At 35.0% G+C, this 17,579-nt stretch overlaps 2 protein-coding genes across 4 annotated transcripts in view; both read right to left on the bottom strand.

Annotated features, from left to right (window-relative positions):
• The window catches only part of LOC143238237 (tubby protein homolog), a gene marked incomplete at its 5' end in the record, with an annotated part of 28,077 nt that extends 21,656 nt beyond the window's left edge, over nucleotides 1-6,421 (bottom strand). The window contains 3 exons of the mRNA XM_076478295.1: nucleotides 2,837-2,951; nucleotides 4,866-4,978; nucleotides 6,191-6,421. Of these exons, the coding sequence (XP_076334410.1) occupies nucleotides 2,837-2,951; nucleotides 4,866-4,978; nucleotides 6,191-6,421 (459 nt within the window). The remainder of the gene's footprint in view (nucleotides 1-2,836; nucleotides 2,952-4,865; nucleotides 4,979-6,190) is intronic.
• A 45-nt stretch (nucleotides 6,422-6,466) lies between these two features.
• LOC143238234 (uncharacterized) overlaps nucleotides 6,467-17,579 on the bottom strand; it is a 53,331-nt gene continuing 42,218 nt past the window's right edge. For 2 of the 3 annotated variants that reach the window (XM_076478292.1, XM_076478293.1), the window contains 2 exons: nucleotides 17,091-17,198; nucleotides 6,467-8,310 (listed from right to left, as the gene is read on the bottom strand). In XM_076478292.1, the coding sequence (XP_076334407.1) occupies nucleotides 8,084-8,310; nucleotides 17,091-17,198 (335 nt within the window). In that variant the 3' untranslated portion in view covers nucleotides 6,467-8,083. The remainder of the gene's footprint in view (nucleotides 8,311-17,090; nucleotides 17,199-17,579) is intronic. The other variant, XM_076478294.1, reaches the window with a different exon arrangement.

Below are 17,579 nucleotides of genomic sequence, written 5' to 3' on the forward strand. Positions count from 1 at the left end.
TTTGTCCATTGCAGTTCAAGTAAAAGACAGCAGATTCTTATTTTTATTTACCGATTTGGTAAGCATAATATTTTGTGAAGTTTTCTTTGTGTAATTTTGACTTTCGTTCATAGACTTTTCCTTTAATGATATTTTGTTTCAGTTTACGTGTTGTTTTTATTTCTTATTCTAACTTTCCACTTTTCTTGAGTTTACAATAGGATGCTCACACTGAATTTGTAAGGAGAGACAATAAAAATTTCTTTTTCAAATATCTCTTTTGCCAGTCCAAAACACCCATACTTGCCTTTTGTATCATTTTTTTTACTATGTTTGTGCTTTGATTATTGTTGTTTATTATATATTTTAGTTGTTACATTTTGTGTGTTGATTTGTTATTCGTGATGAATTCAGTCCGAGTTCAGATATAAATGGACATATACTCTGCAACATAATATTCGTCGAACCCCTTGTTAGCGCACCCTAACTATTTACAGTTTTGATAACTCATAGCGAGGAGTCTGATATGCCATGGGAACTGTCTTTTGCCGATACCAGCAAGATGACTACAGAGTTGGCTACTACTGGCTACAAGGCTGACAGGCCACACATAATGTCTTACTTTGATACAAGAACTGAGACTACAGTTTCAACAATTGCCAGATATAAACCTGACGTGCATCAGGAAATATCTTAAACAAAAATTGGAAAGTTGACCACAATGTTGGCATCTTCAGGTTAGGAACATTACATACATTACATTACATCTTCAGGTTAGGAACATTACATACATTACATTACATCTTCAGGTTAGGAACATTACATACATTACATTACATCTTCAGGTTAGGAACATTACATACATTAAATTACATCTTCAGGCTAGGAACATTACATACATTACATTATATCTTCAGGTTAGGAACATTACATACTTTACATTACATCTTCAGGTTAGGAACATTACATACATTACATTACATCTTCAGATTAGGAACATTACATACTTTACATTACATACCACAGTAAATGTCTTGGACTGATACTCATACTGTTACACATTTTTTGTTTTTTTTTTGCGTGATTTGCCATAAAAAAATAAAACCATCACAATATAGTTAAACTAAATTACGTTTCTTTACTGAAGTGGCAAAAGAAAGGTTGGTATGTGTATTAACACTTTTACTAATAGAGCAGAGTAAAACCTTTCGACCTTTCTCAAGATATAGCCTGAAAACGTGTAATAACCTAACTGTACAATTTATGTTTTTGATATAGCCTCAAAACGTGGAATATAACCTAACTATACAATCCATCTTTTTGATATAACCTGAACATGTGTAATACATCCTAACTAAACAATCTATGAGTTTTAAATAGCCTGAAACAATGTAATATAACCTAACTGTACAATCTACGTGTTCGATATAGCCTGAAAACGTGTCATCTAACCTAATTGTACAATCATTGTGTTTGGTATAACGTGAAAACGTATTATATAACCTAATTGTACAATCTATATGGTTGGTATAACCTGAAAACGTGTAATATAACCTAACTATACAATCTATGTGTTTGATATAACCTGAAAACAAGTAACACAATCTAACTATACAATCTTTGTTTTTAATATAACCTGAAAACGTGTAATACAACCTAACTATACAATAAATGTGTTTGATATAACCTGAAAACGTGTAATATAACCTAACTATACAATCTATGTGTTTGATATAACCTGAAAACGTGTAACATAACCTAACTATACAATTGAAGTTGAAATTGGTTGATAACTTATTTCGTGATGGTATAACACCAACAACACGAGTTTATGATGTTTTAGTCACTTAGTTAATTTCTCTATTGGTTAATAACTTATTTCGTAATGGTATAACACCAACAATACGAGTTTTATGATGTTTTAGTTAGTTAGTTAATTTCTCTATTGGTTGATAACTTATTTCGTGATAGTATAACACCAACAACACGAGTTTTATGATGTTTTAGTTAGTTAGTTAATTTGTCTATTGGATTTCGCTCAAAGTTCCATGAGGTCTGTGTTCGCTACTCGTTTCTAGTTTTAAGGTGATAGACTACCATGAAGGCAGCTAGTCAACGTCTCCCACCTTCTACTCTTTATCAGTGAATAGTGCAATTGATTGTACATTACAATACCCCACGGCTGAAATGGTGAGCTTGCTGAGTGGTAGGTGTCAATCCCGCGACCCACAGATTGTGCCCTAATTACTAGTCACTTCAGACCTCCAGGTATTAGACGTAAGTTATCTCGTTGAAACAATACCAATACCGTGAACGTTACTACATATTAGAGAGCTTTCTCGTTCAAAAAGTGCCTACATTAGTGAAACAGTTAGTCCTGAGGCTTCCGTTTGATCTTTCTAAAATTAAAAACAAATGTTTTATAACATCGTTACACTTTAGGTATTTTAAGAACTCAACAACGTTGAAATAAATGTAACGCAATACAATATTCAGCTATTTTCTTTTTGAATAGCACTAATATTAAATTAAAGGGGCGGAGAGGTCTCTAAAGTAAAGATAAAAGAAAAGATAATTACCTTAACTTTAGTAACAGAGCGCAGTTCACATTGATACCGATAAAGGTAAGATGTAAGATTTTCATAATATACACGACACTAAATGTGTTGATAACATTTTGTACAGTGTGCTTTTGTCAGCGCGAGATGAACATCTGCTAATACTATCGAAATTACGCAGAGAAATATCTAAAGCCAATTATGTGTGTTTTGTCGAACTGTTTTTAATTAGCAGAAATTGTGATTTACCAATTAATACTGTTGAACATCTTGTTACTCGATGTTAGCGTTTTACTTACGTATATTACAGCAGCAATTTCGCATCTTGAACCGGCCCGGTTTTCCGAAACGTTTCCTTCCTGGATATTGGCTGCATTTTCAAACACGGTAAAGGATGTTCCGAGCATGTTCGATCTACTCCAAAGAAACAAAAAGGAACATTTCAGATTGTATTCTTACAATCTGTAGTATTCACTATAAACATCAACACAACAGTTATTGCAAAATCAGTATAAAAATAATTATTTACAATATTTATAATGAGTTCTTTTGTTTTTTTTATTACAAAATATTTCTTACATTTTGGATTCTGCTTTGTTTTTAGAATATATAGTTTTGTTCAAGCACATTCATGAACAGTGACGTATTTTGAAGATTATAATAGAGTATATATATAATATATATATATATTATTTTTGGTTAAAAGAATGGGTAAGAAATGGCTGAAACAAGTGCTTATCACTGAAAAAACTGAATAAATGTTATCAGATAGAATACACCAACTCACACGTTGAAACAATACTCACTCCATGGAAAGAAATGCGAAAAAACAAAAATTATCTCCAGTTTTCTATTTATTGAATTATTAACAGTGTAATTACGATAATACAATATTTGAACGATCGTAGTTGCAAGAAAAAAAAAGCAAATGTTTGTTTATAAATATCATATCGCATTTTTAGTCAGTTTGACTGTCACACCTTGTTCGCATTAGTTTACCGAGGTGGATATTATTATTTGTCGCGTCCGCCAGTAGGTCAGTGGTAAATTTACGGACTTGAGTGTTAAAATCCGGAGCTTGGTCCCACATGGTGTAACACAGATAGCCCGTTGTGTAGCTTTAAGCTCTAAACAACAAAAGTTATCTTTTGGAAAACCCCAACTCAATAGCTCCACAAAATGCCTGACTTGTTATTATTGTTATAAACTTTTATTTTCTCATCACCTGATAATGCAAAAAAATATATCAATATTTTATTGATATATTGAACAATATAGTAACAATATAAGCAAATTAGTGAAATATTTACTTTTTTTCTGGCCATTTAACGGTAGATAGAAGTAGAGGTGTCACTAGGAGCTAGCAGGCCCGTGTTATGAAGACCCAGTTTGTGTCCTTTAAAATCAAAATAGAAAACCATGATTGATATGAAACCGAAACACCGAAAATTCATGAGTCTATGAGCCCGAGTCCTGGATCTTTTAAATGCCTAGCGACACCCCTGGACATAAGTAATTGTGTTGGACAAAAACGTGAAAAAAAGGAAAAGCCAATAGTACTTCAACATGGCTTGAAAATAGACGAGATAGCGTTTACAAATTAATCTCTACAGTTTAACGATTTGTTTCTTTGTTGTTGTTTTTACACAAAGTATTTCTGCAGATAACCATCCATAATTCTGAGTTGACAGACTAGGAGAATGGGAACTAGTCAACGTCACTCATTGCGACGGGTTACTTTTAGCTTATCTAAATAATAGAATTTGGTCGTCCTTCCTAGAGCACACATTTAGGGCTCCAAAATGAAGAGGGCATTATTATGAACCCATGAATTCACAATCTGAGCATTTTGATCACCTAAGAATTCATATTTAAATTGAGAAACATCTGATAAGTTAGTGTATATTAGGCTTTAACGTTGCAATAAGCTGGGGAATTTTTGAGACATAAACAGCCCAGATCTTCCAACTTGAGTTGTTACTGAATTTATAAAATATGGTTCAATTATTTTTTTAAAATAAATCACTAAACAAGGAAAAGAAGAAGCAAATTAGAAATAAGTACACCTGAGTAGGGTGTCGAGTGTGAATTTAAGACGTGATACTTCCGGACACGCTTTGCACTGTCCGCTGTGGATGTGTCATAAGAGTCACAGTCAATCCCATTATTCGGTTATATGTTATCAGTAAATGAATCAAGCGGCGGACGCTACCGACTGTTTCCCTCCCTTCTGACTCACAGTTCAAATTTAAGGAAGGCATGAACCATAGGCTGTTTAGCCCGTTACATGAATAAGATAGCATTGAAGTGAACAAACAAATATATAACCTGAGTTTTCCAACAAATGAACTTCCTCCTCGAGATAAGTCTGTCGAATCAGCAGATATTAAGTAGTTCGAAGTTGTGCTCTTCTTTCTCTTTCGAGCTGCTAGGAGAAACACCTAGAGACAAAGATGAAATACATAAGTTTTACTGGGAGGATTTTTTTAGCTCCATCTGTTGTATTTCAACGCCCAAATTCGTACTTTTAAAATTATTTTTCACACTACAGTTATCAAACCACGTAGGATAATTATACACGCAGCAGTAATGATCATTTTGAGGGGAGGGAGGGGAACAACATCTAAACACCTGTGCTCTGCCTCCAGTGACAACTCTGTTGGCTTGAAATCTGCAAAACTGGGTTTCAATACTCGTGGTGGGCACAACACAGACAGCCTATAATGTGGCTTTTTATTTAACAAACCCACACATCGCTTTCTACTCAGATGAACTAACTTCAAACAGTTTGTTTGTTTGTTTGTCTTTGAATTTCGCGCCAAGCTACACGAGGTCTATCTGCGTTAGCTGTCCCTAAATTAGCAGTGTAAAACTAGAGGGAGGTCAGCTAGCCATCACCGCCCACCGCCAACTCTTGGGCTACTCTTTTACCAACGAATAATGTGATTGACCGTCACGTTATAACGCTCCCACGGCTGAAAGGGCGAACATGTTTGGTGCGACGGGGATTAGAACCCGTGACATTCAGAGTACGAGTCGAGCGCCTTAACCACCTGGCCATTCCGGGGCCTCACTTCAAACAGCGGTAGATTATTACTGTTTGTATTTCTGAGTCACTTAAAATTATAGCAATTACAAATAAAATCTCGCGTCCAGGAAACGTTTACAAGAGCAAAAAACAAACAAATACTGAATGTAGTTTGACAGTTTTACTCCAGTCTGTTGACATGGTTCTCAACTTGTCTCCAAGAATCCGTAAGTAGCTTAAAGTGGGTTACGGTAACTGTACTTTAAGTATAAAGCTACACAATGGGCTATCTGTGCTATTCGTACAACGAGTATTCAAACCCGGTTTTTGGAGTTGTAAGTCCACAGACATATCGCTGTGCCACTCAGAAAAGTAGATAAGGATCGAGTTTTATATAGTTTTAAAAATACTATTTTCAATTATATTAAAATAATTCTTAATTTGAAAATGTCCTTAATTTACATAACTAATTTGTGTCACTACTGATATTATATACTGGTCCGTGGATAGGTTTTTTGAGTTTGGGATCCACGATATTGTCCGTTCTTTAGAAAAGAGGCTAGCACTTAAAATGATTGAAAAACTTATAAAAATATATTTTCGCTACAATACTAAGAACCCTAACCTTTTTACCATCTTCCTTTTCCAAATGCAGGAAGTATGTAGGAAAAAGACCTCTGTCCACCCCTTTTCTATCTCTTAATATACGACACTGGACAGTCAATCCTTGAGGGCATGGTTGTAAGGCAAATGCTGGTAGGTTGTCAAGCAATTCCTCCAGTTCCCCAATATCTTTACTCTGTGGTCCATCTTCTTTGGCTGAAGCTTCTTCCTGGTCATCACTGGTTGAAACTATCGAGAAATTTTGCACAAAACTCGAGGGCTATCTGTGCTAGCCGTCCCTAATTTAGCAGTGTAAGACTAGAGGGAAGGCAGCTAGTCATCACCACCCACCGCCAACTCTTGGGCTACTCTTTTACCAACGAATAGTGGGATTGACCGTTACATTATACGCCCCCACAGCTGGGAGGGCGAGCATGTTTAGCGCGACGCGGGCGCGAACCCGCGACCCTCGGATTACGAGTCGCACGCGTTACGCGCTTGGCCATGCCAGGCCCAAACATTTAGTAAGTGCTATAAAATGCAGTGTATGCGGATGTTAAATTTACCTCTGAACGTTTTAGTTATTTGTTGCTTATCAAGATGAAACTTTATTGCTAGCGAAGACTGCAAGAAAGCTGGAAAAAACATTTGGAAATAAAATAACTTGGAAAAAGAGCAATTTGACAAGTATCTTAAAGGTCCACATTCATTTCTTCCAACAGTTACTATAAGATAGAGGCTTAATAAACTTGTCATATAACGTCAATATCTTAAAAAATGAACTGAATTTAACTTAATAAGGACAAATAGATAAATAAATGGTTAATAATGTATGTTTGTTTGTTTTTGAATTACGCGCAAAGCTGCACGAGGGCTATCTGAGCTACCTGTCCCATAATTTAGCAGTGTAAGACTAGAGGGAAGGCAACTAGTCATCATCACCCACCACCAACTCTTGAGCTACTCTTTTACCAACGAATAGTGGGATTGACTGTCACATTATAAAGCCCCCACGGTTAAAAGGACGAGCATGTTTGGTGTGATGGGGATTGGAACTCGCGACTCTCAGACTACTAGTCATGCGCCTTTACCACCTGGCCACTCATAAAATTAGGAACAGCAGATAGCCCTCGAGTAGCTTTGCGCAAAATTCAAAATAAAATAAACTAAAACAAATAGATCTTGAAAAAGTACGAAACAAAAGAAACACATGAATATTAAAGTACGTCACAACACAAACAACTGATTGATAAAGTACGTCACAACACAAATAAGTGCTTGATAAAGTATGTCACAACACAAATAATTGGTTGACAAAGTATGTCACAACACAAACAAGTAGTTGATAAGATATGATACAAAATAGTGATTGATAGAATATGTCACAACATAAACAAGTGATTGATGAAATATTTTACAATATGAACACATGATAACACTGCACAACAAAGTTTTTGCTTCTTCAACACTGTTGGGTGTTCCTTATAGATTTTTGGCTGCTGATCACGAAAATCACATCCAAATTTGCCCATCAAGCACCGTTTCATCGAAATCTTCAGTTTCACCAGGACATTGCTGCTATGGAAAAATGATATCAGGACAACTAGAATCCGTCAATGCTTGCTGACAACCGTAGGACACAGCAACGTGATGCACCGGACATTGAATACAAACGAAAATCAGGAGCAAAACACTTTTAATTATGTTGAACTTAATAGCGTATTAGAAACATAAACGCAATTAAATACGTTATTGCCTGTTAACAGTTAACTGTCTATTTCTCAGAGTTCCTACGTGATGAAAAAAACCAAAACTATTTTTGTGCATACCCACCAGGTACCTGTCACAATCAGCAAAAACTTTTCAGGAAGCAAAACTTAAAAAAAAAAATTGTTGTGCAGTGTTATGAAGTATGTCATAACACAGAGAAGCGGTTAATAAAATATAAACAAACCAGAGCATGTGGCGAATTTTTCTCTTGGGGCGACAATATGGCTGTTTCTGGACCTGTGACTGTTAAAGTGGTATGCGAAACGTCTTCCTGGGTCTTGGACTTTTCTGTGTCTGATGCAACAACAGGAGTGCTTTCGTCATCCTCTTCTTCCAAGTCCACCACGGTACAACAATCCAGATTTGTCTGAACTTTTAGAAATGAAAAAATGTGACTTAAAAAATAAAACATTAACTCTAATAACTACTTATTCTATGAATTTTCATTAAATAGATCTTACGAAATAAGAAAGAAAGCGCAACTAAAGCGAGATCAAATCTTAAACTACAAAGAAATGTTGAATTCTGTATAATAGATAGAAAAAGATTTAAACGGTCAAACATCTAATCACCTTTCGTATCTTTGTCTTTTGTAGAGATTTTAATCATTTATTTATAATTTCAGCTTCGACGAGATATTTTATTTCGTTTTCAATACATAAACAAACATTAATTCCCTTTCATAATATAAGAAATTAAAGAGCACTAAAATATGTGCTGTAAAATAAAAACAATTATATGAAACCTGATGAAATGAAGAACTTAACAAGTAAGATGTAGCAAACATAAAATCTCCGAAACCTGATGAAATGAAGAACCTAGCTAGTAAAATGTAACAACAACAAAATCTCTGAAACCTGATGAAATAAATAACCTAGCTATTAAGATGTAACGATTACTAAATCTCCGAAGCCTGATGAAATGAAGAACCTAGCTATTAAGATGTAACGAATACTAAATCTCTGAAGCCTGATGAAATGAAGAACCGAGCTCTTAAGGTGTAACAAATATTAAATCTCTAAAACATGTTAGGATTAGAAACCTAAATGTTCAGAAACAAAAACAAGTATGTTCATGGTATTTTGTTTGTTAAAGTTTCTTTGAAAAAATGAGATATAAAAGGTCGAAACGTTGTTCTCTGCTTATCAATAAAAGTGTTAATACACATACCAGCCGTTCTGAGATACATTTTTATTTCAAGTAGGTTTTTCGTCATCAATAAAGAATCGAATGCCTCAAAACTAGCAAAATGCTTACAGTATCTCATGTTAAAAACCTAATATTCAGTGACTTCCAGATCTTGTTTCACCAATTAGTTGCTTTATCAAACGTAAGTTTACAACAAAGTTTTAGTCGTACGAGATTACGCAATTAACTGACAACGTAGAAAGGTAAGGAAATTTAAGATGTAATATATTTAATCTGATTAAATAGATAGAGGAATAAAACTGGTTATCCATAATAGTAGAAGAATCAGCTCAAGGAATACCGGAACTAAAATATTGATGGAAAATCAGAATCTACATTAGAGAATTCCACTTTAGGAAACCCTCGAAGCAGTTCACCAGAACTAAATACCAAAGTATGGAGTTATTATAAATTAAAGCCTTAAATTTACTATTCTGTTAGACTGAAACTTCAGTATTTATTTATTGTGATGTCAAAAATGTATATAAATATTGCAACTACATTTATGTGGCAATAGAGTATAAACACAGTAAATATCAATAAAAAAACTTGCAATCTCCGAAACTGACTACGAAATACTAAGTTTCCGTTGTGGCGTCTTAAATTCTAGTCATTTAAAGGGAAAATAGTTTCATAGCCTGTTTTATTTAGCAATAGAATCCACATACGTCAAATATTAGTTCACAAAGAGATGTTTATTCAATACCTTTTTAGAGTTATACAAATATTAGTCTTTGAAAAAAGATACCATGATAACGTAAACAAAGGCAGAAAACGAATACGCGCATCCATTAAAAGGTTAAACAACAACAAATAATCTTGCGTTACGTCAGTACACTTAAACCTGATCCTTTCAAGCTAGGATTTCGACTGTAAACAAAATAATGATGAGAATCATGTTGCCATATGTGATTTGGACATACATTTAGTTGATAGTTTTTCGAATGTCTTTATTTGAGTAAATATTCTACCACTGAGTTACGTTGGTATACCCTTTCAACTTGGGGGTGGGTTCCTTAAAACCCATTATCCGACATAAATAGAATATTTCAACTAAATATTAGCTAATATTAAAAGTAATCGAATTACTTTTCTAAGCTCCATAAAACTGAAATTTTCTGACCTATTTATTAGATATCCAGTTTAATGAATATTATGTAAAGTGATTCTGGGAAGAGACTAAAGGTTATTATATTAGGCTATTCTGATGAAATATATTAGATTTGGAATAATTCTCCTTTAGTTATATTTTTTAGAAGATTCTCATTAGTTTTAGAAGTATAACCAGCAAATTTAAGTGTTAGATTTTTGTCACTGCAGTTTACAGACATAAAAATATAACCCTAACTTGTATATTTAGTGTTTATGTTTTACCAGTGGAAAATGATGTGTATTTTTAATAGATAATTTTGTTATCGAGACAAATGAGTACATTATATTCAAACGATGTGGAATACTCAAATCAGCACGTCACACGACGACAGCAGCTGATATACAGTAAAATATTATATACCATAACTACACTTTAACATTTTTTTGGCATTCATAGTTAGTGGGATGTCACGAAACTTCATCGCATTTGAAGAAGGTATGTAAAAGTCCTTTCTGACCCAAAATATTCATACACTCATACTATACAAACGTGTTCATATCGAGATTTAGAATTTTCAAAAACGTCCCCTGTTGATACAGCGGTAAGTCTACGGACTTACAACGCTAAAATCAGGGGTTCGATTTCCTTTGGTGGACTCAGCAGATATCCCAATGTGGCTTTGCTATAAAAATACACACACACACGATTTTCAAAATAAATTACCCCTTGTAATTAATAGTATTGAGAAACTACAGAATGTCATATAAAGTTCGTCTCTATGATTTTAACATTCAGAAAGTTTTGTTAGGCTAGTTAAATTTATTGGTCTTTTTTTATTAGTTTTAAAGGATTCACATGAAGAGATATATACCTTTATATATACACATACGTTTTTAACAGAAGCAGGTTTGATTCTCTCATGTTTTATCGTCAGTTTTTGAAAAAATACACATCAAAAATTGGCCTAGTGATAACATTGTTATCAAATTATATCCTAGCGACCAGATTCCGCGATTAACAACAGTAAACCATGATGTACGTAGATGTGTTGTTTCTGACACTTATAACTACGGTGTGATAAAAGACACAGAAACTATTTGTCTTAAGTAGTATTTATATATAGAAGTCCTTTATATAAAGGAATGGTATATTACATTCACCATCAAAACATTTGACATGTCATACAAACATAGAGAATTTTAGGTTTGAAATCGTATACTAGTCTCATAAGAACGACAGATGTTTTAGTTCTCTAGGCTTATGGCTGCCATATATTATTAATATCTAGTTGTATGTTTGGCTCGGTTGTGATCGTTTGTTTCTATACGGTTTTCCGTTATCTGGTGTTTGAGAACCAAGCTGTTCTTAACCGAACTAGCGTTTCTCTCGCTCTTATTTTGCCTGTATGCTAGTTCCCCTGGGGCGGAGGGACTCTATAGGAATTCGATACTTCTACAAACTCCGAGCTAAGATCAGGAGCTTCGCTGTTTTCTGTTAAAGTGTGAAAAATCTTGAGAATTATTTTTCCTTTGATAAAGAATGCTTAAGCAAACAGACAAAAAAACAACACTCACAAGCTAATACAGTCGTATGTAAATAGTCCTACACAAAGTCAATAATGGCCGACCAGGATACTCAGGCTTCACTTAAGCCTGAAATAGAAAAAAAACCTTTACCGAACAGATAATGATAACTTAATAAACCTCAGTAAATATCTTTATAAGCTAATAAAATGTATGAAAATCAGTCTATTAGTTATATGGTCTTCTTGTGTTTTCAACTACTTTTCATATATTTGTTACTTATTGTCGTACAGAACTTTATAGCAAATTGCTGAAAATTAGTAAAAAGTTAGCCATCCCGTTTTATTAAATTTTTAATCTTATACTTCATTGTGTGTGTGTTTTTTCTTAAAGCGAAACCATATCGGGCTATCTGCTGTGTCCACCAAGGGGAATCCTATGCCTGATTTTAGCGCTGTAATTCCGTATAAGCCACATAAGCATGACATCCAATAAAATGAAACAATTATAATACTATAAAACCACTGTTTAATCACTCACTTCATATAGTTCAAACTGATTACAGGGGCTCCATCGCTACTATATTTCTGTGTACTTTAGACAATGTGGTCGATTTATTAGAGTACTAGAAGATCTAACAGAACTGAATAAACAACTTATATAAACATCCTCTGTATTTGCAAACGCCAACGAGGATGTTAGAACGCCTCATTCTATCTAGCAACTCCCTTATCTTGGGTTTCAAACTGTATTTTTCTGGCCTAACCTCCTTCTATCAAACACGCTGCATGACACAATGTTTACCTCAACTTGAGACATTAACTACAACTTGGCACAGATTTCTATTGTAAAATTGTATTGTTTTGTAATAAAATTAAACTTTATTTACAGAAATGAATAACACGGTTATTTATGTTTTCTTTTTATAACATAAGAATAAGTCTTTAGATTTGTGATTAACTAAAGTAATTAATCAGTAACACGTTGCACAAATAACATTAAATTCAATTTTGATTTGTTGTCCTGTCAACTTTTGTCTATTGTATTGGCAGAAATCACATAATATGGTTTTAAGTTGTTATACCCTGATCAGCAAAATTGCTAGTGTCACCACCAGGTGAATCGTAATTTTTTATCGTAGATTTGTTTGTTTTTGAATTTCGCGCAAAGCTATACGAGAGCTATCTGCCCTAGTTTTCCGTAATTTAGAAGTATAAGACTAGAAGGATGACAGCTAGTCATCACCATCCACCGCCAATTTTTGGACTACTCTTTTACCAACGAATAGTGGGATTGGCCACTACATATAACGCTCCACTGCTGAAAGAGCGAACACGTTTGATGTGACGAGGATTCGAACCCGCGACCCTCAGATTACGAGTTGAGCGCCCTAACCACCTGACCGTGCTAAGCCCTTTATCCTAGAGTAGTATAGTACAGTATAGTGGATGGAAGTAAAATATTTTCTAATTTAAAAAAAGATATATGTGTTTGTGTGTTTTCTTATAGCAAAGCCACACCGATGTATCTGCTGAGTCCACCGAGGGGAATCGAGCCCCTGATTTTAACGTTGCACATTCGTATACCTGGCCCAGTATGGCCAGGTGGTTAAGACACTTGACTCACAATCCGAGACACGCGGGTTCGAATCTCCCGTCACACCAGACATGCTCGCCTTTCGAGCCGTGAGGGCGTTATAATTTGACAGTCAAACCCACTATTCGTTAGTAAAAGAGTAGCCCAAGAATTGGCGGTGGATGGTGATGACTAGTTGCCTTCCCTCTAGTCTTACACTGCTAAATTAGGGACGGCGAGAGCAGTGAGCCCTCGTGTAGCTTTGATGCGAAATTCAAAACAAGCCAAACAAACAATCCGTAGACTTATCGCTGTACCAGCGAGGGACTGAAAAAGAAATAGAAAAACAAAGCTAAATAGCTTAAGACATAATATGTTTATATACGTTAATAGACAAACTTATTATGCTTTTCTATTGATAATGTTATGGTTAGTGGTAATAATACTGCTTTGCACCAACTCACCACTTGATCGAGAAGCGCATGCACCTCTGTTCCAGGTATTTGTGTGTGAAAAGGCAGTTTATTATGAATCAGTGTCAACATTTGGGAAACTGTTTTTAAATTGCTTCATTTTATGGTCACTTGAACCAATCAATATTTATTTATATGTGACGCTACAAAAAATATGTACTAGTTTCTATGTCATGATTTGTCGCGGATAAATAGATTTCTTCATCATTTGTACGTGAGAGATTTTTATATATAACCGTCCTCTTATACTAAGAGCATAATAAAATAATAACTGCTTCGTAAAAAGTATTCGGAAAATATATGCTTTCACTGTGTAAATTGAATCCGTGAGTATTGTATTGTTTTATAGCAAAGCCACATCGCGTTATCTGCTGAGCCTACCGAGGGGAATCGAACCCCTGATGTTAGCGTTGTAAATCCGTAAACTTACCGCTGTACTAGCGGGGGGGGGGGGCCAAAAATCCCTGAGCCGTTAAGAACTGCACACTGAGAACAAGGATGTGCTGCAACTTCTAAAATCTCAATAGTCTGTCAAACAGGAGTAGCCCTAGTGTTGGCCGTAGGTGGTCATCCATTTTGTCTCTTAGTTAAAACATAGAAACGGCTTTGCACAGATAAATAAACCTTGTGGAGATTTGTGCGAATTTCTAAAATTAATCCATTTGGTACTCTATTTGTTATGTATCAAAAACCACTCAATTCGGAACACTATCACGTAGGTTTGATATCAAACATCGACCAAAGCCGTAGTTTAGGCTGTCTGTAAGTTGTTTAAATAGGTAGTTTAAGAATTATAATAAATTTAACTGAGAGCCTCCTTAGAGATAACCACTTCGAATTCCAAGTTGCAAGAAAACGATATAACATGATTAGATAGAATGCTGTGAAGCTTTTGAGTTCAAAGTATTGAGCAGGTGTTTATTGTTACAAACCATTCACAACTAAAACATATAACAATTAGAAAGGGCAGCAAATAACGCCGGCCTTAAAAAGTATGTGGGATCGTAGACCGCCTCCTTCCACTAGATGGAGCTATAACACAGGAATCGTTTATACAAAGCAAAGATACCTGAGCTACGCTGTATTAAGCGTCAGTTTCGAATATTTTGATCACTGATCTAGTCGCGGAAATAACAAATCAATGACGGCTAACTCAAACTACTTGTCCATTTGACCCTAATCTTTAAGGGATCGCTTGAGTTTCTTTACCAAAGTTAATTGAGATTGTGGGATTGGTTCAGCCAATTTTTCTTCACTTTGGACACCAAACGAACAACTCTGACTTTTATATATAGACTCTACTAAGCATAACTATGTACTAAACTTAAAAAGGTATGTTTGTTTTTGAATTTCACGCAAAGCCCGACATGGCCAGGTAGGTTAGGACGTTCGACTCGTAATCTGAGGGTCGCGGGTTCGAATCTCCGTCGCACCAAACATGCTCATCCTTTCAGTCGTGGGGGGCGTTATAATTTGACGGTCACATTCGTTGGTAAAAGAGTAGCCCAAGAGTTGGCGGTGGGTAGTGATGACTAGCTGCCTTTCCTCTAGCCTTACACTGCTAAATTAGGGACGGCTAGCGCAGATAGTCCTCGGGTAGCTTTGCGCGAAATTCAAAAAACAAACAGAACAAGAAAAGTATATTATAATAATTATAGTGTAACAACCGTTTGGCTCGGCATAGTCAGGTGGTTAAGGCACTCGACTCGTAATTTGAGGGTCACGGGTTTGAATACCCGTCACAACAAACATGCTCGCCCTTTCAGCTGTAGGTGCGTTATAATGTGACGGTCAATCCGACTATTCGTTGGTAAAAGAGTATCCCAAGAGTTGGCGGTGGGTGGTGATGACTAGCTGCCTTCTCTCTAGTCTTACACTGCTAAATTAGGGACGGCTAAAGCAGATAGTCCTTGTGTTGCTTTGCGGGAAACCCGAAACAAACCACTATATCCAGTGTCGACGACGTGTTTTGCTCAAACCAGAGCTCATCATTTTGAGACAATAAAAACTTGGATTAGATAAAGAATGCAGTTTTAATACATAATAATTCTAATTCAAACGTTTGATGACAAATATAATTAATTATAAAGCGTGTTTTGTTTTAGCGCAAAGCAACATAATCATCTACCTGTGCTATGTCCAACACAGAGAATAGAATCACTTATTTTAGCAATATGTAAACATACCGCTGACATACCAGAAGCATTTTAGGTAAAAATCCTGAAGACAAAAACCGGGCATTAATACTACGAGTGTGCTGGAATACGTTTGAAGCGTAATTCTCAATTAGATTGTCATTTGAAAAGGACAGAACATTGTTAATCAATTGGAAACTGTGAAAATAATAAACAATATATATATAAATATTTGGATCTTGTATCATTAACCTAAATCTACAAACGTGGATATAGTTTCATCAGATATAAGTATACAGCAATTTTACACTTTCATCCACACAACATATAATTATATATACTGAACAATTTATTTATAATAACCTACAGAAATGTTAAAAATTCGAAACTGTCATAGAGTGACCCCTGAAAGCCGAGTTGTTTTCACTATTGCAATAGTGCAAAAGTTTAGGAAGTAATGGTTTTCTGAATGAGTGATATTTTTATTCTAATTGAGCTTATTAAAAAATTATTAAGTCTTTTATTAGCACATTACGTCCAAAGGACATTTCAATCAGTGTTTGTTTCGCTGCATTTCGTGTAAAGTTGCTCTAGAGCTTACTGCGTTAGATGTCCCTAATTTAGAAGTGATAGACTCGAGAGAGAAGGCACCTAGTCAACAGCACCCACCGCCGTCTCCTTTGTTTCCATAATCAAACAGAAGTATTAACCGTCACATTATCAGGCCTACAGGGCGAGCATGTTCGGTCATAAGATATAAACCCGTGATCTGCAGATTGCCAGTCCAGCGCTGCAACCACCATGTTATGCAAGGCCCGCTTTCAACTGTGAAAATAAAAGCATATTTTTCCCAAATCCTTTAGGGTTAGAAGCGTTCCAACATCTTTTGATCGGGCCAACTGGAACCTCATGGAGGATGTAACACTGTAAACCACAAACACATTATAACATCTAGTTACTACCTTCTTAAATTTGTTTTAAGTATACGAAGAAAAAAATGCTTAACAGAAGAAGCAAGTTTTTCAGTCTGTTTATAGTATTAAAAAATATCAGTCATTATTACCAAATTTAGGCTCATCAACATACGCTATTGTTATATGATAAAAATCTGTTTAGAGTTATATCACACGAACTCGATCTAAGGATCTTATGGAGATATTCTCACCGGAAATGAGATCATCTTTTGAACGTGAAAGTGACGTAACCACTTGAATGCTGGTCATGCCATCGGGATTGTCTTCCGTCATTGTGTACTGAAGTGGACCATCATAACCTGTGTAGAAAAACGGTTAACACGTGGTTATCAATTCTTTCAAGATTAACTTTTCAAAACTATGCTAGATGAAGTTGTTTCATTAATATTGTTTTTATTGTTGTTGTTGTTAATGATAAAGTATTTTCTATTTCCAGGTCTCTATGTTTGTCAATATTATCAATAGTTCATGGTTATTCATATAACAAAAAATACAAGTTAAATGTTATAAACGTTATGACTAGGAGTTATGCAATTAACATACATACATTAATACCTACATTTGTCGAAACTAGGAAGAGAATGAATAGTAGTTTGGGTCAAATATCGATTTTCGATATTCAGTTTTCGTTATCCGATTTTATTTGGATATCTTCAGATTGAATAGTAGATGTAGGCCTC

The sequence above is a fragment of the Tachypleus tridentatus genome, chromosome 13 (assembly GCF_004210375.1).
Source record: "Tachypleus tridentatus isolate NWPU-2018 chromosome 13, ASM421037v1, whole genome shotgun sequence".
Classification (NCBI taxonomy): Eukaryota; Metazoa; Arthropoda; class Merostomata; order Xiphosura; family Limulidae; genus Tachypleus; species Tachypleus tridentatus.